Genomic DNA, 23462 nt, shown 5'->3' on the forward strand with positions numbered 1-23462 from the left:
CACCAGTATTTGTTATGAATTTCCTGCTGTCCCATACAGCTGTCAGCTGTCTGCTGCTATTCCATTCAGCCACCCAATTCCTTTTCATGCTTGCATCCATATCATACATACAAGTATGAGAACATACTACTCCATTCAGTAATTGATAGGAAGGGTGACTTACCTTGTTGCTGGGCCAGTACTGGGGACAGTGCTGGAGGGCTGACAATGTTGGATGCACGTAGTACACTCCCTACATGTGGTAAAGCACAGGTAGGGTCATGTTTGTTATCCCTTTTACTGTATGTGCAAGTCAGAGAGAGGTATCAGTCCCTGGGTCCCTACAATGTCAGTGTGTGTGCTACACGTTGCCTCTTTGCCAAGGCATGGGCCTACTGGGCATGACTCCTTCTGCTTACAGAGGTCAGAAATGCCACTTCTGAAGATACCAATCTGTCCACACAACATGCCTGTGCAGGCATTGGCAATGGTGGGGGGCTGTATGGCCCTGCCCCATGCTGTTCCTTCTGCAGCAGCTTCTGCAGGATCATTTTGTGTAGCATGGCACATACTATGAACATTTGTGCAGATGTTGCTGGAGAGTACTGCAAGGCTCCATTGGATATGTCAAGACAGCAGAACCGTGACTTGAGCATCCCAAACACATGATCTACACGATCTACAATGATCCTGGTTTGTGCATGTGCCTCATTATCTTGTTCTTGTTCAGGTGTGTGTGCATTTCAGATGGGTGTCATCAGCCACGGCTCCAGTGGATAGCTAGCATCCCCCACTAGATGGCTATATGGGATGCCCCCCCTGGCAAATGCCTGATACAGCTGTGAGCAATGCCAGATGTGGGAGTCATGACAGCTTCTAGGGCTGCCAGCACACACATTCATAATAATGCCCTGGGCATCACACATGACCTGGCAATTGATGGAAGGGAAGCCCTTGCGGTTTATGTAGACCCTATCCCGCTCACCGGGTGGTGCTTTGGTATGGATGTGCATGCAGTCTATAGCACCATCTACCTCAGGGTATTCTGCTATACAGTGGAAGAAACGCATAAATCTTGTCAATGCCTCATGGGTGGTGGGGAAATATATGTGCTCATTGGCATGCGGTGTCATGGCATCCAGGAACTGGGGAGTAACCTGGATGCTGATGCCTGTGAGACCCTCATGATATCCCCAGTTGGTCTTTGGAAGGTACCTGGCAAGTATTCTTAAGCCTACACATACCTTGGTATCCACCGCGATGGGTTCCCCTCTATTAGTTAGCCGGCACAGCTCAACAATTTGTTGTAGAATGTCCCTGTCCACCCTATAGTGCTCCACTATCTCCAGCTCATGTAGGCCCTGGTAGGTTACCCTGAGTCTGTACACTCTTCTCCTCCTCCTCCTCACTGTCGGTCGGTTGTTAGCATTCTCCTCCTCACCACCCTCAGTCTCTAGCACATATTGATGGAGTAAAGCAGCTGCAGCCTCTAACATTTTTAGTTAGTTTTGCCAGTTAACAATCCCCCATCTGTGTACACTGGTGGTGTAGAGTTTGTGGGAAACACCAGTATGCACAGTGTTTGCATAGTTTATAGTAGTGTGCTGGGCTGCTGCATGTCTAATTGGTTGATTCTGATGCATTCCACCTGCCAGCTATGGTAGTTCTCCTTGATTTCCTTCCTGCTGTGGTTTCCCCTTCCCAGTTCCTCCTATTTAACCCCCAAGGTGCACCACGCATACCCAATGCTGAAATGTAAACAGTGCTGGAAATTTCCTTTTTTTTTTGTTTGTTTAAAACCTGATGCACGGCGAACAAACTCATTTAGGCTATGTGCACACTGCTCAGGCACCTCTGACACACACTCTTCCTTACTGTGCTTAGCTAAGGGGAAACATGGGTCACAGAGCTCCAATGAGCTTATAGCAAGCATGACACACACCCTTATGAAGTCATTCAGCTCTTACACTTACACTGTATGCACCTGCATGGTTAGGTACAAACTGACACTTTGAAGAAATCTGTGATTCAGTATAACTCCCCTCATTTGCATACCCATTGTGTAGGTTATTAGTTACTGCACTAACACGGACCCTTTACCCTTGACAACCAGTGCTCCCTGGTATTGTTTGCATTTTGCATGCCATTGACTATAATGGCAAAATGCAGAATTAACTTAAAATTTACTTTTCTTATTTTTTTATTTATTTTTGGCATGATCCCATTTGCGCGCCACTGCCCTATGCTTAAACGGCTGAGATTTGCCAAAAAAAAAAAGTTTAATTGTCATAATAATTAATCACTTTTTAATGCCAATGGCCTTATATTTGACCATCGGCATGTCTATTGTACATAATACATGCTTTTCCATGAGCTGTCGTGCCTCCATTTTGTCAGTTGCAGAAGAGTACTCAGTTATTTTCTTAATACATTTCTGCACTGACATTGTTCTAGCACGGAGACCTGACAGCTTGGTGAATCGCAAAATCACCTCATTTGCATGGTTTTCACCAGCAAATGAGATGATTTGCATATTTGCCGGTTTTCCGTGCTAGAACAGTGTAGGACCGCTCGTGCACATGAAAACGGCGCTATCCTGAATTGCTCGGCGGCCATTTTCCATGCAGAAGGTCCTACACTGTTCCTGTATGGAAAATATGGCTTGCTGAATCCCAGGGTAATTATGTTGCAAAGCACTATATGAGCATATGTTCCTACAGATATGAACTTGAGAACTATGTTACAACTGGTAACTAATATTACTAAGCAAAATAATATATATGACTTGTTTAAGCTCTGGGGACTTCTGATCATAATACTCTCATTTCTGATAGTACATCACACGGCAAAAAGAATTCATAAAAAATTTCATTACCAAAAACATTGACAAGTAACAGTCAAGTTTATTAGACAAACCATGAGGCATTATGTGCTGTCAAATCATAACAGTTGTGGCTAGAAAGAACTAGTCAGTTCTGCAAAAGGCATCTTGATCTAAATATGTTAATTATTCGAGAAGTAAAATGGCATATTAATGGAAGACAGAGTGTTATGTAATCTATACAAAATACATATTCAAGGTAAAAAATATATTTGATGATAACAAGTTAAGGGTACAAATTAAGATGCCCAAGGCTTGATAAGAAATTTACTTCAGGATTAAAAAAGAGCAAATGACCATACTATAAATACGTTATTTCCCAAAGGTTCGATATATAGCCAGTCAGTCTAGTCAAGTTGGATGAGACTTTCAAAACAGTAGTTCAGCATCCTATATCAGTCTATTGGTAATCAGTCTGGGTAATGTAGATTGAAAGTGGTTTTCATTAAAGATATTCAGTGTCCTTGACTTGCATACCATCTGGTCTTGAGTAAAGGTGATATCAAAAGCACCAGTAGGTAGGTCAAGAAAAGATTTTAAAGTCATTTATCCACTTGATTAGAAGCATACTGTTGATTCTGCTGCATTTCGTTTTCAATCTATCATTACAGAGTGGTATCATTTTAAAAACAGACGCTGAAACTTTTTGATCCAGAATTACCACCCTATCATTATAACAGCAATTTTAGGAGAATGCTTTAAAAAAGCACGTTCATATCATTGTCCGGGGCACAACAGGTAACACACTTGTTTTTAGTTCTGAAGGCTGTAGCTTCTATTCTCTTACCCAGTTTATGGATTTCTGACACTGTGGTGTGGTATCAGTGATTGCCATACTTTAAGTGTCTTGTCCTTTTGTGGGACATTTAAACCAACGTCCCATCTGCTTTAGTTGGTGGCAGCTTAGATGGATGTAAAACATCCCATGGCATCTACTGAAAAGAGTACAAGAAATTTCCTCAATGCCCTGGCCAAATTTTCCCTAACAAATGCCACCTTGGGTCTCCCTTGAAAACAGCCCACTAGCCTAGTGGGACTAATCCAGTCAACAAAGGATAAATAAAGTTTACTAACTACTCGCAATGTCTACAGTAAGACAATGGATATCATACAGCCTGGTTTCCTTAAAGACTGTTCTACTGTAATTGTTTGTTTGTCTTTCGGCTTTTCCCGGTAAGGGGTTGCCACAGCGGAACTCCGGTCCTCTAATGATTGGCAGTATATTTTTACAAAACGCCGAGGTGCCAGCTCAACGCCCAACCTTCAATGAAGGCATGCCCATTTACACATGCATGTTTTTCGAACGCTACCCAACAGTGGGGAGGACATGCAGACTCCAAACAGAAGGCACTCCCAAGCCCAGCTGAGAATTGAATGGGAGAACCTCTTGCTGTGAGGTAATAATGCTACCACCATACCACTGTGGTTCTACTGTGACTAATTTAATTAAATGATATGACTGAGCACAGGAGATGATCATTAACTTACTGTTTGGTAGCGAACTTACATATATCTAAGGTGCTTTACCTCTTGCCTCATAATAAAGTCATATATGCAATGGAAAACATGACATCAACATTTTGACACTCAGTGTGTATAAAGGAAAGGTAGAGAAATGTGCCAAATAATTTCTATTCATGAAGCAACAGAATAAAAATGAGGCATTACATTGGATTTACCACAGGGCTCCTTGCTTAACCCTGTTCTGCTTATCATAATACTTGCCTCCTGCCCTAAAAAATCCTAAAATTGGTTACCCAACTATGCATATGGCTATAAAATTGGAACCACTGTGATATTAAATGTGTATATTTATTTATTTATCCTTTGTTGACTCGTTACACAAGATTTTATATACAACTTCTTTCTCCTACCAGTAAATGCCCTCTCCTCTCTTCTTTAATCACATTACAGTGCAACATGGCTGCCCCATTTCCCCATCATCCACTATTCTTCTACTCCTTAAGTATCATAGAAAAAAAGAGGTGTTATACAATGTAAAACAGTTTTTTTTATTGGAGAACTGACTTGCTTTCCACCAATAGAATTCTCTTGTATGTCTCACATGTCTGTTACTACTAATGATGAAACTAATTCTCTTGATGGTACTGATGATGATACAGATGTACTTTTGTGTGCTGCTCTAAGGTAATCTTGAAGGAAAGTTTTTCAGTCCTGAATGATTTTGTGCCTAAAAGTAGAAGAATGTGTCTGATGTTAAGAACAGAACGATTAATGTTTTTTTCCTCTTTGCTATACTTTCATGAGAAAGAATATGATAATTTTTTTATAAAAATAAGTCAGATATTTGCAATTTTGTCTGAGGATTATTTTAAGATATGTTTATCTCATTTGGAAGATGAGTGTTCTGTAAAGGGGTTTCTATACAAATGTATATTAAACCTGTAATTAAGCTTAGAAATCTTGTCAAGGAAAGTATAAAATTATACTACTCTCCTCTGAAAAAATGTAAAGATTTGACAGAGAAACCATGCATTCTTATTTCTTATTATTTACCTAAAATACTCTCCAAATGTCTACCAATTTGTTTAACATTTTTGCCTGGCTGAGCTGGCTTTCAAGATAATATTGATAAGGTAGTTATTAGATATTTAAAAAACTTGTAGATTGCCTACCTTCTTGTGTAAAGAAGTCAGATCTTATCAAAAGAATACTGGATTTAAAGTTTGATACTGAAGCAGATAGAATGTTGCAACAGTGATATTATTAGTTTGTATAGCTCTGTATCTGCTTTACATTGAATTATAATGTTTTCTCACAAAGTGATAAGATTAATGGGTTTTTGCTTTAGTAATATTATTTTTTATGTTTGGTAAATTGTACTATCAGTTGTAAGATATACTTCTAATAGGTCTGACAACGGCAAGCACAATGTCTCAGTGCTGTTGCATAAAGTAGTGGATGGAAGTAATAAGGGCATAGCACACTACACCATGAGACAGTGCTGTGGTTATACTGCTCTCATCAGACTGATGGTATAATATGATGGAGATCAGTGTGCAACACGTTTTACATATTGCAGGTTTAAATTTGTTTATAGATTTTCCAAAAAAGATAAGTACAGTGTCACTGAGCAAAATAGTGGATGGAAGCAATGTGGTATTTTACAGATAAAATGCAGTTTGATGCATCTAGTTAAGGGTTGTTGCTGTCGCATTTGTCTGGATGCACTATAAATTTATGGAATGCTTACTGACCTTTTGTGCTAGAAGGGACTGTAGGATGACGGCTACCATTCTTGCCCTAGACCTCGATGGCTTGAGAGTCTATCCGAATTTCTGCCATTGTCTGTCTGGTATTAAAATCCTCTCACTATCTTCATGGATTTCCTTAGGTGCTGTAATTTACCCCACAGCCCAAGCACATACTACCTGAGGCCCCTAAAAATTTCTTTGTATGCTGCATATGCCATTAACTTGTCTGAAAAAAGTTCTATAAAGATCTGATTGCTTACCTAGATAAACAAATGAATAAATATACACACATACACCATTTACTCCACTTTCTGCTTTAAGATTACTCACGTGGGACACAGGATCCAAACTTGTCAGGAAATTCTGACAATAGGTCATCATTCACACGGTCCTTTGTTGGTCCCAGAATAATGATCGGTCGGGCATAGTGTACTGTGTCAGAGAGAGAGAAAGTAAAAGTTGATAAGAATTACCAAGGACTCTGCTTTACATGTACTTCATTTGGCAGGATTCTGTTTAAAATAGAGAAGTAGCTCTCCTTTTATATGCCCTGTTAACAAATTTTAGTGGAACTCTCATTAACTGGAGAAACCATGTTTAAAAAATTGACATTGTTACTTAAAAGCTAAAGTCTGGAAGGACTCAAATATTGAACACTTTTTAAATTGATTTCCTTTAGTAAAATACAATCTGAAGGTTGTACTTATGACTTTAATGTTGTCTTTATGAATTAGCATTATATTTATCTCCCTGATACTATGATCGTACTGTAACCTGGTTATGAATACAGAACTCATACCAACATATCCTTTGTCAATAATTACACTGAACTTATGGGATGAAAAAGATACATAGATAATAGAGGGAATAGCAAATATATAGTTTTATCTGTACAGATAAAATGTATGAATTCATAAAGAAAAAGCATCACCTTACCTTCCATTTGTGTCACTGTTTCGTAACTTAGTACACATTCCTCTCGATCTAGGAAGAAAGAAAAGTGATAATGGCTAATGTTTCCAGCAGTAATTCTGGTACATTCTCACAGCTTAAATCATTTAATACTTTGGTGTAGAACTGTTCAATTAATTCTCCTTTGCCACCAGCAGGGGGCAGCCCACAGCATTACATCTTCCACAAATGAAATGTGCACCTATGACTTATGGGAGTGAAGCTACATGCAGATTTATATTGCTGTGAGTAGAACATAGAGCTGTCTGTCACTCCTATGTAATTATAAAATGTCATAATATGAAATTGTTCTCCATGTCCTTCTGTCAGTCATGATGCAGTTTTGAACTTTCTAAAACATTAAGTTATTTCAGAATATGTTTCCTGGTTTTATTATAGCTATTAAATGTAGCCAATGAGTAAAAAGCAGTATCTGTAAATGCATTTTACATTTAAGTAGACCACTGTATTGTGCTTTTCAGGTATTCTAATTGCCATTTTTGTTTCCGTAATATTCTCTGTGCAATGCAGATATTACTGAAGAATTTGAGTAAACTGTTAAGCTATGTGATGTCAGAGCATCACAGTTTCTCCAGTGAGTTCAGCAGAGAGTGGCAGAACTTGATCTGTACTCATAGAGATGTGGACTGCACTTAGGTATATTGAAAATAAGCAGGTCTCTCTACAAATGCGTTGCTTTCTTCATGTACATGGCGCAGTAAAAAGGGTTCATATTTGGTCCCAAAATACTAGACCATTGTTTTTGGGTCAATGAAGATAGGACAACCTACCTATCCTGTTTACAGAGGTCATTTTCAAACTTCTATAGTTTGGAAGCAGTGTTGGAGGACAGTGCATCCTTGCACCAACAATTCCACTCTGGTCTTAAGGTCTCTTTTATGATGATTCTCCTGCAACACATCCATCTGATTATCCTTGGTGTCTGATCTCCTCATCTCTCATGCCACTTTTTGAAATGCTACATCATCTGAGCAAAGCTTATGTGCCCTTTGGAACTCACCATAAAGGACAGAATCAGTCAGGCATGACAATTGAGGACTGACCACCACAAGAGTGTCTCTTTCTTTCTTTCTTTTTTTTTATTCATGGTGTTGTGCCTAATGGCTGCCTTCATTCGCTCATCTGACCCATTTGTTTCGCTCTCATGGGGTGGTGGAAAGGCAGCTCCAGCCCAGACATCCATTCCCTGGCTTTAAGGGTCCAATCTGTGCATTTGCTCCCCCAGACAGTGGTAGCGTATCGCTGCAGTCCACTCATTCAGTACCATTTTCATTGTTCTAAACATTTCACAGTATGGTAATTAAACTCTAAATAACTCTTAAATCACTCCCCCCGCTTTACATCTTCCCTTAAACTATACTTTTGAGGTATATATATATATATATATATATATATATATATATATATATATGTGTATATATAAAACTTTACAAACATACATTCTTTTTGTACAACCAGCTTTCTATGTGTGTGTATGACAATACTGCATACACAGAAATAATTTGCTGAATCAGAGCTCTTGGTACTTCTGATGCCATTATGGACATGACCTCTGTCTTGTTTTTTTTTCTTTTGTACTCGAGATGCCAATTTATTTTAGATTTTCCCCAGATCAAAATAATTTCTTCACTTGTGTGGTTATGAATTATATGATAGCACTTTCATTTTGTATAAGAAAAACAAATTTCAGCATTATCAATTCTGTTTATCTCCATGGATATAGGGAGTGAACTGGCTTAAAATCAAAATGACATTGACTATTCTGACAATGAACAGGGTATGCCTGTGACGTAGGCAGTGAAAAAATAAAATTAAAGGCTTGTATCACCATCTCCGGCATATAACCACAGGGATCCTCCTCAGAAGCTCCAAGTTTCAAAATTCCGAACTAGAAAAAGGCCGAGACCATAAGATTGAAGTTTTGAAACTTCTAATGTTTTGCATGGAGATCGCTGCACAGCATGGAATGGGATATTTAACATTTTCCTCACTGGAGTGCGATCTCAGAGTTGGTATACTTATTTATCGAGGGGTTGTGGGGGGTGCAGGGGTGGGCTTGCCCCCCTACAAAAATGTAAAAAAAAATTTTTTGTTTTTATTTATTTATTTATTTATTTATTAGGAGGTCGAAGTTTCAAAACTTTGATCTTATGGTCTCTGCCATTTGAAGTTCAAAGTTTTGAAACTTTGAGCTTCTGAAGTAGATACAACCACAGACACCAGCTCCTGGACTCATCATGATTCATACAGATCTACCATTAAACAAGTACATAGTAAATGCATTTAAACTATAGTTTAGTGTTTAATAATCCTTTGACATGTGAAGAACACTGCTTTTACCATGTTTGCTAGCAGAAGTAGAAAGTACTTTACCCCTTCCAGAACTTTCAAAACTAAAGTGTAGATGTAACAGGAATGCAGAGAATCTCAAAACTCATTACTGCCCTATGACTATCTTTGTGGGGAGCATATGTTCCCCTATGCAGCATTGTCTTGCTACTTGAATATATGGTATGGAGTGTCTGTACCCCATTTTTGAGAAGAGTTTTAGATACCAGGATTAATTTCCTTTGTGGAACTTGTATTTTTACTTTTCCAAAAATTGCAAAGGCTGTCTACAGAATTTCAAAATGAACTATTTTCCTACCATGTACTTCACAATACTACTTATAAACGTCTCTGTTTTCAGAGTCTCATTTCATTAGATTTCTGTTATAAGTGGTAGAACCTGCTAAATTTGCTTGTGCACCTACAATGTCCAGTGGTGGTTACTTTTCCTGCAGTTGGACAGGGACTACATGTTCATCCAAAGTAAAATGCTAAATTTCCTAATGGCTTAAAGTAAGCTTATAAAAAATTTTGTGGACTTTGTTATCTTGGGGAAATTGTTAATGCATAACTAAATAATTATTGACCAATAATGCTGCTTTTGTCATATCTAAAAACTTTGGGATTTGGTAATTAAACCAACAGACAGCTCAACTGCCAGACAGTGTCAATTAATATAAAGTTAAAAAGTGAAATTCCTCAGTAAACAAAATGACCAGGCACTATTTTGTCTAAACATTTTATTACAAAAGTACAAAATAAGAACTTTGTGTCTGTGTGTGTGTTTGCGTATGTAAATATCTATATAAACACACATATATTCATGAAAATTTATTTTATTTATTTTATTTTATTATTTAACATGAAAAACATGTTTAAATGTTTAAATTACTGATACTTTAAGTATTTTATGTTTCAAAAGTGTAATGTTCAATTAATTTTATTAACTGAAAAGCTATATATATATATATATATATATATATATATATATATATATATATATTGGTATTCAGTCTAGTTTACTGGCTAACTTCACACAATGCTTTACTTTAATTTGTCCTTTGTCCTTAAGGGCCTTATCCAAGTTAATTTTCTTTAATCATTTAGATTTCATTCATTCTTTCTGTAGAATTTCTAATAATGTTATTAACTTAGGATATCTTTTCATTTTTATTTGTTATTTGTGGTAGAACACTGATCCAGAAGGACAAATCTCTAATTAAAAAATATTTTAAGGCACAGAATGAATAAGCGAGATATACAACCGCATTTTAATCTTGAACTACAGGATGCTAATTTAACACCTTTGCTTTCTGAGAGCTTTTCTTCAAAATCCTCTACTGAAAACACAGTTCATTTGATTCATCATATCTGATAAATGTGACTTACAGAAAAAAAATAATTGAAATATGTTAGCTCTTTGGGAGATGAACTATATACTGGTGTTAGCAGAAAAGTCTTTAGATGCTGGTTTTATATTGCAGATTTATAAAAGAAAATCTGTATTTTGTTTGCCAAAAATACATGTGTGGAGTGGGTTATATTTCTAAGTGTGCACGATAGAGCCAATACATCAGTGACAGAATTATTCTCCTGGTTAAGAGCTTTCCAATGATATATGACAAGAGGGGATAGCATACTACTGATTTTTGCTATTGGCAGATCTGTGAAAATTATGCATAGAATAATTTCACAATATTTCAAAACAATATTCATCGACAAAACCATTTGTGTCAAATGACTGGTATCAGTGGAACAATTGTGTTACTTAATGTCTTGTACAAGACAGCACAGTTTGTTCACCTGTAGATCATATGACTTTAAAGAGATGAATGCAGTTATGAAAATATGTCATATCTGCTTTACCAAACGCACATATATATCTCAGAATGTTTTTGCATTCCCACCATTCCGTCTAACACCATCTGCTTTAATACACCATCCGAACAAGACATACATGCATAGTTTTTATTGGATTTTTATGTGAAGGAGTTATTATTTATAATTCTTTGCTTTATGCCCATAGTTCCATAACATAATTATTATGATGCAAGACCAGAGCTGAGATTATGCATTATTCTTCCCTAAACAATTCATTAGTGGAAAGGAAGCTTGCTTAGTGTAGCTTATACCTTTAGAAGTACCGTTTGCATTATTTTGGCTGACATATGCTTCAAGACATTTAGGGAAGAACCAGAAGGTGGTGGTTTTTGCAAAGTTTATTTGAAGTACAGTATGGGAAGACAGAATTAACTGCACAGTATTAATGAAGTGATGTCATGGAGTGTAGTTGGACTAATTAACTCTGTAAATAGAACTGAAGCATTTTTAGAGGAGACCCATAGATCAGAGGCTGAAACTCAAACACTTGTCAAGTTTGATTATAGAATAGCAGGTGAATCTCAGTAGAAGGGAAGACGCAGAGGGAGTAGCCTTTTCTTTTCATAAACAACTTGACTTCATTATTTTAGTCCAGAAACAAGATGAGGATGGTTTTCAAAAATGAAGGCATGCTGGGAGGGAATGCTCTTTGCAAAGATTCCCCCAGGGATGAAGTGGAGCAAAGGAATGTCAAGGAAGAATTTATATATTTTCAAACCAACATATTGGTAGGGGACTGGAACCTTGTTACAAGGGCAGGTGATGTTCGAGTAGCACTAAAAGCTTAGGATTGCAATGATATTATGCAGAGTAACGTGCAAGAGTATGTTTCTCAAATAAACATAAATGCTAGGTGCATCAAATTCTATGAAGAAGGAGGTTTGGGATCCTCTGGTTCATTATGAGGCTTCATAGACATGGCCAGCTATATTCATGGCAGGGTATGCTTGGTTTACCTGTTATTCCATAGCTTTCATAAGAAAATGCAGCATTTCAGCTTCAAAACTATATGCAGTGATAACTGTAATGTGAATGGTGAAAGAGGCTACCAAGGCTGGAGACTGCAATAAAGAGTCCAGGTTCCGAGTACCATCTCACTGCTACAAGAAAACATGGCAATGAAAATAAACTTCAACATATGCACTAAAAGTCTCAATGAAAGCATATTACGCCATCAGATGTATTAACGTTTGCTACTCCTAAAACATAGTAACTGAGCAACCTTGGGCATGGAAATTTAATATGTCTTCAACTAAATTCATTGTCTACAATGTATGTTGCTATTATCCCCTCCCTAATCAAAGAGACATTCAGCAAAAATTAATAATCATCTTACATTAAAAAAAATATTAAATGTAAAATATATAAATATATAAGGGGCTCCTAACTTTATTTCAACAGCACAAGTTGTCACTCCATATACCATCAAAAACCAAACATCAGAAACAAATCACATAGATCCACAAAGTATCAAAAAACAAATTAAACAGATGTTTTTGCAGGGGGGAGGGCAAGCCACCATGCACCATGTGGAGGGCTGTGCCCACTAAATCCCCTGCTAATTAAATATGCTAACTCTGAAGCTGCATTACAGTGGAGAAAGGACATATTCCCCAGTCCCTCTGTACTATGAGTACATATTGAAAAAGCCGGCACTTTTCAATCATCTGATTTTTGATTAACTGTACTGGGTTTTGAAAAGTCAATCTATCTACCTATATAAAATTGGTGTGTGCATATATTTATACACATATACATGTATGAAATATTAAAAGTAAGCTGCAGTCTCAGGAGGAGGGTTAATTTATCATACGGCTGAAAGAAAATTTTTAAGGTTAAGTTCAATCAAAAATATAAAAGCAAATGTTTGAGATTAAGCATTTGTGAAAAGCGATTGTTTATTGTGCTGTTTAACATCAGTTTATGTGTTGCATTTAATTTTATTTTGTATAACTGTATTAGCTAAAACTATGTAAAAATACAGTTTCCATGTACATCCTAGCAAGTAATGTTGCTTTTTTGTATCTGTAATCTTTTACTTCTTCATTACATATTGGCTACATATTTTGCTCTTAATACAAGCCTAAAAAGCTCCCGAATTTTGTAGGCCTAGTAGCTGAAGTCTGTGTGCAAGTTGGTCCCCTTGTTAGTATCATAAAGCTCAGATTCTAACACTGCCTTGGGTGTCACATGTTACATTTATAGTTAATACAGTGTCTAAGAATATTTGGTTCTAAACCAAATCCTGTAGTACTGGATTCTTCTTGCAGGCCTACATTGTCTCTCATTTCAGATAATTCAGCTCAGCCTTGTCTGGTGGCCCTCCTTTTGCCATCAGAAACCTTGATATTTTTTTCCCAGTATACTTTTTATTGCTTTTGCTATTTCAGCAATCATATTTCAACATTTCAACTAAAAATGAAATACAACATTTTACAATAACCTCATAAAAACATAAAGAAAAACTAGAAGTTCACCATTACTGAGGATACTAAGAAAGAAAATTACACACTTTGGTTGTGTTAGAAGTGATGTAGTACCCCTAATTCTGAGAAAGTAAAGTTATTTTCCACAGTGAAGAAAAAAGAAAAAGAAAAACTTGTTTTATGCTAATTTTTGTATAACACTTGACTTGTATAAGCAAGGTAACATTATTGTTAAAGGGTTGGTGAAACTTTGAAACTATGTACAAGTTACACTGTTTACATTGTTGGATGCCCGCCGCTTAATGCTAATCTTATATGATGTTGTTTGAACAATATATTTTCTGTGTTTCATTTATAAAAGTTTGTGTGGTCTACTAAAATTGTTTTTTAAATTAGGGATTTTGTTTGTTTACTAGGATTGTGTCAAGTGGAGAGTTCCAATATGTTTGAAAATCTGTTCTTTTTTTGTGCTTTTAGTAGCTACTTTGTGGGAGGTAATATACTTAATTGCCATGTATTTAAAGTTTATCCATGAGATTTTGTTATTGTTTACCCAATTGTTAGTTATATAGAATTTAAGTAAGGCACACAATGTAATTAAAATATGTTTATGAATTCCATTGATTGAGCTAGGGATTATATGTAGAATCATTGTTTCCCAGGAAAATGTGTTTTTCTCTTATCCAATTTTTTCAAGTTGCACTCTTAGGGAACACCAGGGCTTGAAGATGTTTTTGCAAATCCAAAAAATATGGAGGGTATCAACAGGGACACAATGATTCTTTTTTATAGCCAAATTTTTTAAGGACAGCTGGAGTATAGTATGCATTATTGTTAATCATTATTTGTGTGTAAATTAAGTTTTTGAAAGGGGGTTAGTTTTAAAGTGTTGGAAATAGCTTCTTGCTTTTGTGCTGTTGTGATAGTTTTATTAATGTTTTACAAGTATTTTGAGTATAATAATGCAGATTGGTGTTTAATCTCACTTACTAATTTGTAGGACTTTGAGATCATTTTCTCCTTTGCAGCTAGTGATTTGATCGTATTTTGGGTTGTTTCTACATTTTGTATATCTGTTTCATAGTTAGGGTATTTCATCTTAATTAGTGATATCCTTTGTCTAAGAATAGGGCTGTAATTACATGGTGTTTTAGTTGTGATCTTAAGTTTTCAAGTGTTGGTTCCTTATGCTGTAAGATATGCCATACCAATAGATCTTTAATTAGTGGGAATGATTTGAGATCAATCATTTTGTTATTTAATTTTATGTTCGGGTTCATGTGTATGGGTTGTAGCAAACTTAGTGAATTCTGTAGATTGATAGATGTAAATAAAGACTGGAAAGCAGTTATTTCATTTTTGATTACTGGATGTAATTTGTTAAAGAGTTTGTGGTTGGGGTTAAGAAAGGGAGTAGCTTTGGGGTTTATATTTAAGGAATGTATTAGATTGGACCATATTTTAACCCATGTTGGGGACCAAATCTTTTTGGTTCTATCATATTTTGATATTTGAATTAAACAGTTTGCTTTTATAATAAGATAGTACAAATTAAAATCTGGGAGTCCCAATCCTCCTTTTACTTTTGGTATTGTGAGTTTTTGGTAACATATTCTTGTTGTTTTAGGATGCCATAGGAATTTAGAGAGGGCCGTTTCCATTGATGTGAAAAATTTTTTAGGGATTTTCAGACTGATAGAGTTTAGTCGGAATAGTATTTTAGGAAGAATATTCATTTTAATGATGGCTGATTTAGACAGGAGGGATAGGTTTATATTTTCCCATCTTGAGATGTCCTGTTTGATTTTTTCCCATGTTTTTTGGAGATTAGTTTTGTACATTTCTTTGTAGGTATGTGAAAAGTTTATGCCTAGGCATTTTAGTGTGTAATTGAGGGGTATGCCAACTGAGGGGAAACAAGATGTGTTATGATTAAGTGGATTTAGAGGAAAGATAGAAGATTTTTGGGGGTTCATGTTGTAGTTTGCTATCTTGGAGAATTATTTGATTGAAGATATTATTTTGCATAAATCCATGTTAGGGAGTTCAAAGTATAGGTTTAGGTCATCAGCAAAAGCTGAGTATTTTACAATTGTGTTATAGATATTGGGGAGGTGGTGGTATGTGTTTTGGGTAATGTGAAGTAATAGTGGTTCTAAGTATACATTAAACAAGAATGGTGAAAGGGAACAACCTTGATGGGTGCCATTTGTTATTTTGATGGGTTGGGAGTATGTCTTGGTGATGTAGAGTGTGGTGGCGGCACTGTTGTAAATCATTTTAATGGTCTTTATAAATGATGGGGGAAATTAAAGTGTGACATTATTAAGAAGAGGAAATCCAAGTCTACATTATCAAAAGCTTTTGAGGCATCTATTGTAAGTGTGTATCTTGCATGCTTGCCTTTCGCTAAGAAGGTAATTAAGGTGTCTAACATGCGAGTGTTGTCACATAATTGTCTTTTTCATAAAACCCAGTTGTTCTGGGGAGATAATTTTATCAAGGGTTTTTTGTAATCTATTTGCCAATAGTGAAGTCACAATTTTGATGTCAAGGTTGATGAGAGCTATAGGCCTGTAGTTGAGAGGGTTGAGTTTGTCAGAGCTTGGCTTTAGTATTAAAACTGTCTTTGAATTGTTTAAATATTTGTCAGAGAACCCATGATTTATGATGTGATTATAAAGTCTTAACAGGGTTGGAGCAAGTATGTGACTAAATTTTTTGTAAAACATTGTCGTAAACCTGTCAGGGCTTGGAGATTTATTGATCTTTAATTTTTTGATTGCTATTTTGATTTTGCTAGTTGATAGGGGACCATCTAATAAGTTATATTGTTCATCATCTAGACTTGGAAATTTTAAGTTGTTTAAGAAGCTCTCTTGTATGTTAGATATATGATGTTGTTTTGTGGGGTTGTAAATGTTATATATATCCCAGAAAGAATTAGTTATATCAGCTTTATTGTATAAAGTTATCCCTTTATAGTTTATTTCTTGTATATTTTGGAGGGTTTTTATATTTATCATATTTGCTAGAGCTTTTGAAGGTGTTTGGGCCCATTCAGAATATTTATAAAGGAGTTTTAGCTCATTTAATGAGTGTTTATGTAGTTGTATTGAGTATAATTATTTTTTTGATTTCATATAGCTTTCTTTCTAGTCCTTGTGAGTATTGGGATTAGAGTTGTTGTTCAATGTTGCTGTATTGCATTTCAAGCATGCTAGTTTGTTTTTGCTCTTGCTTTTTTGTACATTGAAGCTTTCTGGATTAAGATTCCTCTTAATACTGTCTTAGTGGCTGCCCATTATATATCTAATGGAATTTGGGTTTGCGATGTGTCCTGTTCTAGCTGAGATATTGTTCTTCCTATCTCCTCCACTACTTCCTTTTGACTTAAAAGGTTATTATTTAAGTACCAGGTATAAGGACCACCATATTGAGAAGTTTGGCAGGTTGTGTTAATTGTTAATGTGATTCTAGAGTGATCTGAAATTGTTCTTGTATTAATCTCTTACTTTTGACATTGCTTGGAGAGATTGGAGGAGATCAGGAAATAATATATTCTAGACCAGACTTTATGTGGAGAGGAAAAGAAAGTGTATTTGTTCATTGATCTGTCATGATCTATAGTTAAATAGGGATTGACAAGATTAAGACTTTGTATGAGGTCATTTAGGGCAGAAGTAATTTGAGCTGGTTGTTTTTCATTTTTGTTAGAGATGTCTCTTACTGGGTCAGTTAGGCAATTCCAGTCACCCCATATGATGATGGAATGTCTGGGAAAATTTAGGAGTAAGTTATAAATTTCATATATAAATAATTATTGGTTGGAGCAGGGACCATAAACATTCAAAAAAAGAGTGTTACTTTTTTGTTGTGGATGTGTGCTCATGAAGATACACCATCTACCATTCATGTCATATTTGCTGTTGGTTATATTCTCATGGAAGGATTTTTTAATTATAATGGCTGTTCCTTTTGAGGCAGAGCTGTCACCTGATGAAATGATTTCTTTAATCCATTTTCTTGAACTTATTTTTATCCATTGATCATTATTTAGATGTGTTTCTTGTAGGAATATAACATTAGATTTGCTTTGGTAAATTAAATGTAAGATTAAATTAAGCTTTCCTTTATCACATAGACCATTTACATTCCGTGTATCAATTATAAACATACATATCTTGTGTCTGTTGTAAATTGTTAACGTGTGGCACTGAAGTATATTTATATTTATATGTAATTATATGGTAGTACAAAAAGGGGGGGGGAGTGGCTTTTTGATAAAATATATTTGTTTAAGGTGGCATCCAACTTTTCATCACCTACCTTAGTGCCTGCCCACTTATCTCCCTTTCTTTGTGTGTTTGTATACTTTATATTGAGTTTGTTGCATATGTAACGTCTAATAAATTTATTATAGTGCAGGTATAGGGAGATAATAAAAAAAAAACTTTACTTTGTTCCAAGTATCACTAAATATTCCTGACATACACTGCTTGCTCCATGGTGAGGTAATCATACTGGAGCCTGTATTTTAATATATGTGAGTTTATCCATAAGTGTGAGCATTTCGAATTTATAGAATGTTGTGGATTTTGAATAGGTGTAGTATGCTTTCCTTTTTGGATTAATGTGCTCATTTTCAGTTGTATAGAATATCCTTTTATTGCAACAGTTTGGTATACTACCTTTTAATACCCAAGGACATGAATGTATTATATCTATTGCTTAGGGGTTGTCCACATAGTCATACATTGGTACCCTGTAGTTGTCATTCTCCTTCAAAAAATGTTTGCACATACATGAAGTGGTAATTATAATTTAAATCTTGTATCCATATGCATGTCCAGATGAGGTGCACTTGTAATTGGTGTTTACATGTGTTAGTTGCAATCCCAATGCCTAACTTTTCTCTAAGTTTATTTAGGAAATAACCTTGCAAAGTTTCTTCAACCATTGTATTTGATTTTGTTTGGTTCTGATCTGCAGGTAATGAGTGTTTAAATATTACTCTAAGTTTTTTAGTCTGTGAGGAGTTGTGCTAAGGCTTTAACCTACTTGTTTATACAATTAATATTTAACACCTAACACATCAGATCCAACCAACTTGCCTGTTACTTAAAAGTCTTTGATTTTGTGTTGTATTGCACAGTCCTGTAGTTTGTACTATTCCATATACTTGTCTCATTATACAGTTCTTGCTAACATTGCTTGTAGCAAAGATGGATTTATTAAATCTATAAAATAGTACTTATTTTTTGTAGGTCAGTGCTAGCCCTTGGGGGCTTTGTTAGTGATCACAGTTATGATGATTTCTATAGTAATATTGTGAGCAGTACATGGAGTCATTACACTATGATAACATCCGGTAAGCCAGTATCTTGGTGTGCAAAACATATCTGTTAATTCTTCATTTTGAACCTTTTGCTATGTGTTCTACAGACTTTGCTTGTTTACTTTTCATTATTTAGTTGTATGTTACCTTTTATTGCCTTGTCCTTTATTTTGAGAACAGATTACATGAATCCGTGAATTTTGGTTGTACTTCGGTTCATTTAGTTGTCTTTGCAGTTCCCAGTAGTGCTTTGCTGTTCTTGCATTTTTAAGGAATTGCCTTTGACCTCTAATCTCCAAAGTGGTTTGATAATATAATGCTTCCTGTCTTTCGAACGTCAAGATGGCTCTTGGGACCCGTGGATAAGGTGATTTCTTATGCATTTGTTAATTGTGTTTTTTTTTTTTTTTTAGTTAAATGACGTTGTGTGATTCTTGTATTGCAACTTTTACCTTATTGATTGTTTACTTCGATGCCAGCGAACTACATTACTGTAAGCGTATTTAAAAGGGGTCTATATTAGAACATCGCAGTTTCACAACTTCGAATGTTCTAATATCAACCCCTATTCAGAGAACGCTGACAACATCGAACATGCAGAACAGGAAATTTTTTCCTAGGGAAAAAACTTGCTGTTCCAAAACACATACATACAACACAAGCACACCAAACAAACAGCAATCCACACATATACACCTAAAATCTTACATCTAACCCCACACTAAACTGTACATACACCACTAACTATCCACTTACGTTAACCCAAACCCTAACCCTAAGGTCCGTCACTATTGCACACTCACCTCACCCATGCCCTAACCCTAACTCACCTAACCTGCCCTAACCCTCACGTCCACACAATCGCACATTTACTTGACCCGTGCCCTAACCCTAACTCACCTAACCTAACCTACCCTAATCCTCACGTCCACACAATCGCACACTTACATGAACCCGACCCGTAACTTTCCACCACAGTGCTGAAAATAGCAAAGTGACGGAAACGGACAACCAAATTCTTTCCCTAGGAAAATAATTTGGTTTTCTGCAGCTTTGCTATTTTCAGCATTCACTGACTAGGGGTCGATATTAGAACATTCGAAGTTGTGAAACTTTGATGTGCTAATATATACCGTTTACAAGTACCTCATTACTGATTATGCATGAGCACGTTGCTTCTTATTTTCAAGCTTGATTTAATTGCTGAAGAAATATTTATAAATGAAGGGCTTGGTGATATTGTTTTAGGTATACGTCATTTTTACCAGGGAATATTGTGACATTTTATCTGCATTTATTTATAGTAAGACAGGTTAACAGTCACCATTTCAGTTAGTGTTTGCCTTTTTAAGAGTATTTTGTAGGAGCCGTTAGAGTTTGCAGATATTATTCATGTTCGCTATCGTTTATTTGTCCTTGCCTTAAGTCATAGATATTGAGCGTTGTTTTGTAGCTTTAGCTTTCCAGTTACTGTGCTGTACTGTTTATCTTTCCTCAGGTGAGTCACCAAATACTTTTATAAAGACATTTTTTGTGTCCAACTTGTTTTGCATTTGATGCTTCTGGTCTTTACAGCTGAAGATGAGTTTCACAGGGTAACGCATTTGGAATCGGATATTCTTTTCAATTAAATACGAGCAGAAGGGTGCTAGTGCTTGACATTCCTGCTTGATGGGAAGAGGGAGATCTTGTGTTAATTTTGTGTCCTCTCCATGTTGTTCCTTTTCTGTTTAGCAGCCATTAAAATCATACAGGTGTTTGCAGCATTTAGTATTTTTACGTATATTTGTCTTGGCACAGTTTCATCCTGGGTTTTTCGGAGTGATCTGTGTGCTCATTCGATGGTCATTTCTTTGGCTATACTCTTGTTTTCAACAGTTGCTTCCACAATCTCTCTTATTATTGCATTAAGTTGGGTTTGATCAAAAGTTTCAGGCACACCTCTCATGATGATGTTATTCCTCCGGCTTCTTGCTTCTAGATCAATTAGTTTTAGTTGAAGTTCTTTTATAACACGCTCATTCATTTTTATTTTAGACTTTAGAGCATTGATTTCTGTTGTGTTTTCCTCCATCTTAGTTTCATTGAGAGTTAGTCTTGCTGCAATCTGTTCAATGTTTGTTCCGACCGTGTTAAGCTTTTCTGAAAAAGCACGGATATCATGTTGAAGTGGTTATAGGGCTGTTTTAATGTCCTTGACTGAGTATGTGTTGTCATTCTTGGATCTTAGAGATACTTTAGTGGGCTCTTGCTGTGCCTTGGCCATTTTTTTGTATCATGCTTGCTGTATCTTTCAGAAAGCTTGATATTCAAATATCCAGTCAGGAGATTTCTGAGGATAAAGGAAATGGACTGCTTTTGAGCGTGGGTATTATTTGTGTGCATGCATGTGTTGGGGGAATCCAATGGATGCCCTCACCTTGGGTTACTGATTATATATTTTTTCATGGCAGACACACCATTAACTTTTTTTGTTTTGTTTAAACCAGAGGGGGGGGGGGTCCTAAAAACTCTGACAACAGTGTTACAATGGGTAACTAAAGAAAAAAAATAAAATGAACTCCTTGACTGGTTACCTGTCACAAAAAGAAAGATGTGAATAATTTAAAACAGCAGTGTAAAGTCAACATTCATCTGACTTAACAAATGCTCTCGTTTCAGATCTCAGCTTAGTGTTAGTTCCACTTGACACTTACCCAACTGTACTAAACAATGGACAGTGTTTGAATGTGGATACACAGGAATCCACTCCCCTCTGGCATTACTTCCAGCACATGGTGTTTTTTCACTAGATTCACTATGTCTAGAGACATCAAACAATGTCTTATACCCCCCCCCCCCAGTAGTTAATAACATGGGCAGTACTTCCATGAAAAATTGCACTGTCTGGAGTACGCAATTGATTGCAACCTGGAAAAATTCTTTCAAGATTCTAGGCCATTCAATCCCCTAGTATGTTCAGTTTCACAGATATCATTAGCATGCAGCAATATAATATGTAACTCTGATAGAGCTCTTCTTTTCAACAAGAACAAAGAAGACTGTTCTGGAAAGCAATACAGAAAATAAGTGTAAATTTGAATATTAGTCACTTACTTTGGTTGCCATGTCGATCCTATAAGGGAAAAAAAAGGGGTACATTTAGCAAACATAATAACTGGCATATTTTCATATGCAGTGTAACTGTCATATTTTAATCAATGATATGGGTTAGTTTTTTTTTTTTTGTTTGTTTACTTTTGTACTTACTTACCAGGTCGGCCCCCTTAAGAACAATCCCATGTAAAGTGTTGAGCTGTGTCTCCCCATAAAAAAAGAAAATTACAAGCACAAGGAAATTACAGATATGTAACACAGAAATACTTTCAGATAATTCTAGAAAATTCCATGGCAAAACATTCAGTGTAATTGGTTCTTTTACGATATATAGTATAATCTATAAGTAGCAGAAGCACATCAGTTGGTATATACACAAACAGAGAAGACAGGCAAAAATGTAAGCATTATAGAAGAGATCAAAAGATTTTCCATGAATCATATGGGACAAAAGGTATAAAGAAAGTTTTAATTTGGGATTTAAAAGATGAAATGTTTTGAATAATTCTTAGGTGTATAGGAATTTGGTTCTAACCATTGGGTAGAAATTATATGCTATAAATAGATTTGCCAGATTTATTACTGGATTTACTCACTTAAAAAAAACCCATTAAACTAACTATCTTAATCCCCTGAACGGAGAATATGAGGAAAGCAAGCAGCAAGATATTAATGTCTGGCTATGGAGTATCAACTGGTAACTTTGTTGAGAGCATGGGTGGATTAATCTTTTAGGGTCACCCACTTATGTTTATTTAGAAAAGAACACAATTGCAGAAAATGAAGCAATTTTATTGTTAAGTTGATGTGATTTTTCAGAGATATATTTGTTTCCCAAATTGGGGTTTAGGCACTAGTTAAATATTGACTAGTTTCTTCTTTGCAACTGAAACTAAAACTAGTTATAGACAGTAAAGTACTTCATGTTTGCATACATGTCCAATGGTATTTTGTGTAGGTAGTTCAAACCACAGGTTATTGTCAGTGATAACTTCAAGGTATTTACAATGACAATCTAGGTCACCAGGTAAAGGTTACTGTCAGTGATAACTTCAAGGTATTTACAATCACAATCTGGGTCACCAGGTAAAGGTTACTGTCAGTGATAACTTCAAGGTATTTACAATCACAATCTGGGTCACCAGGTAAAGGTTACTGTCAGTGATAACTTCAAGGTATTTACAATCACAATCTGGGTCACCAGGTAAAGGTTACTGTCAGTGATAACTTCAAGGTATTTACAATGACAATCTGGGTCACCAGGTAAAGGTTACTGTCAGTGATAACTTCAAGGTATTTACAATGACAATCTGGGTCACCAGGTAAAGGTTACTGTCAGTGATAAC

The 23462-nt window shown here is 35.8% G+C and overlaps 1 protein-coding gene across 5 annotated transcripts in view; it reads right to left on the reverse strand.

Annotated features, from left to right (window-relative positions):
- The window catches only part of DLG4 (discs large MAGUK scaffold protein 4), a 2742131-nt gene that overhangs the window by 190774 nt on the left and 2527895 nt on the right, over positions 1 to 23462 (reverse strand). For all 5 annotated transcript variants that reach the window (XM_044076698.1, XM_044076697.1, XM_044076699.1 and 2 more), the window contains 3 exons: positions 22117 to 22135; positions 7012 to 7059; positions 6406 to 6507 (listed from right to left, as the gene is read on the reverse strand). In XM_044076698.1, the coding sequence (XP_043932633.1) occupies positions 6406 to 6507; positions 7012 to 7059; positions 22117 to 22135 (169 nt within the window). The remainder of the gene's footprint in view (positions 1 to 6405; positions 6508 to 7011; positions 7060 to 22116; positions 22136 to 23462) is intronic.

Source organism: Protopterus annectens, chromosome 7.part0 (genome assembly GCF_019279795.1).
Source record: "Protopterus annectens isolate FY-2018-M chromosome 7.part0, PAN1.0, whole genome shotgun sequence".
Lineage (NCBI taxonomy): Eukaryota > Metazoa > Chordata > Ceratodontiformes > Protopteridae > Protopterus > Protopterus annectens.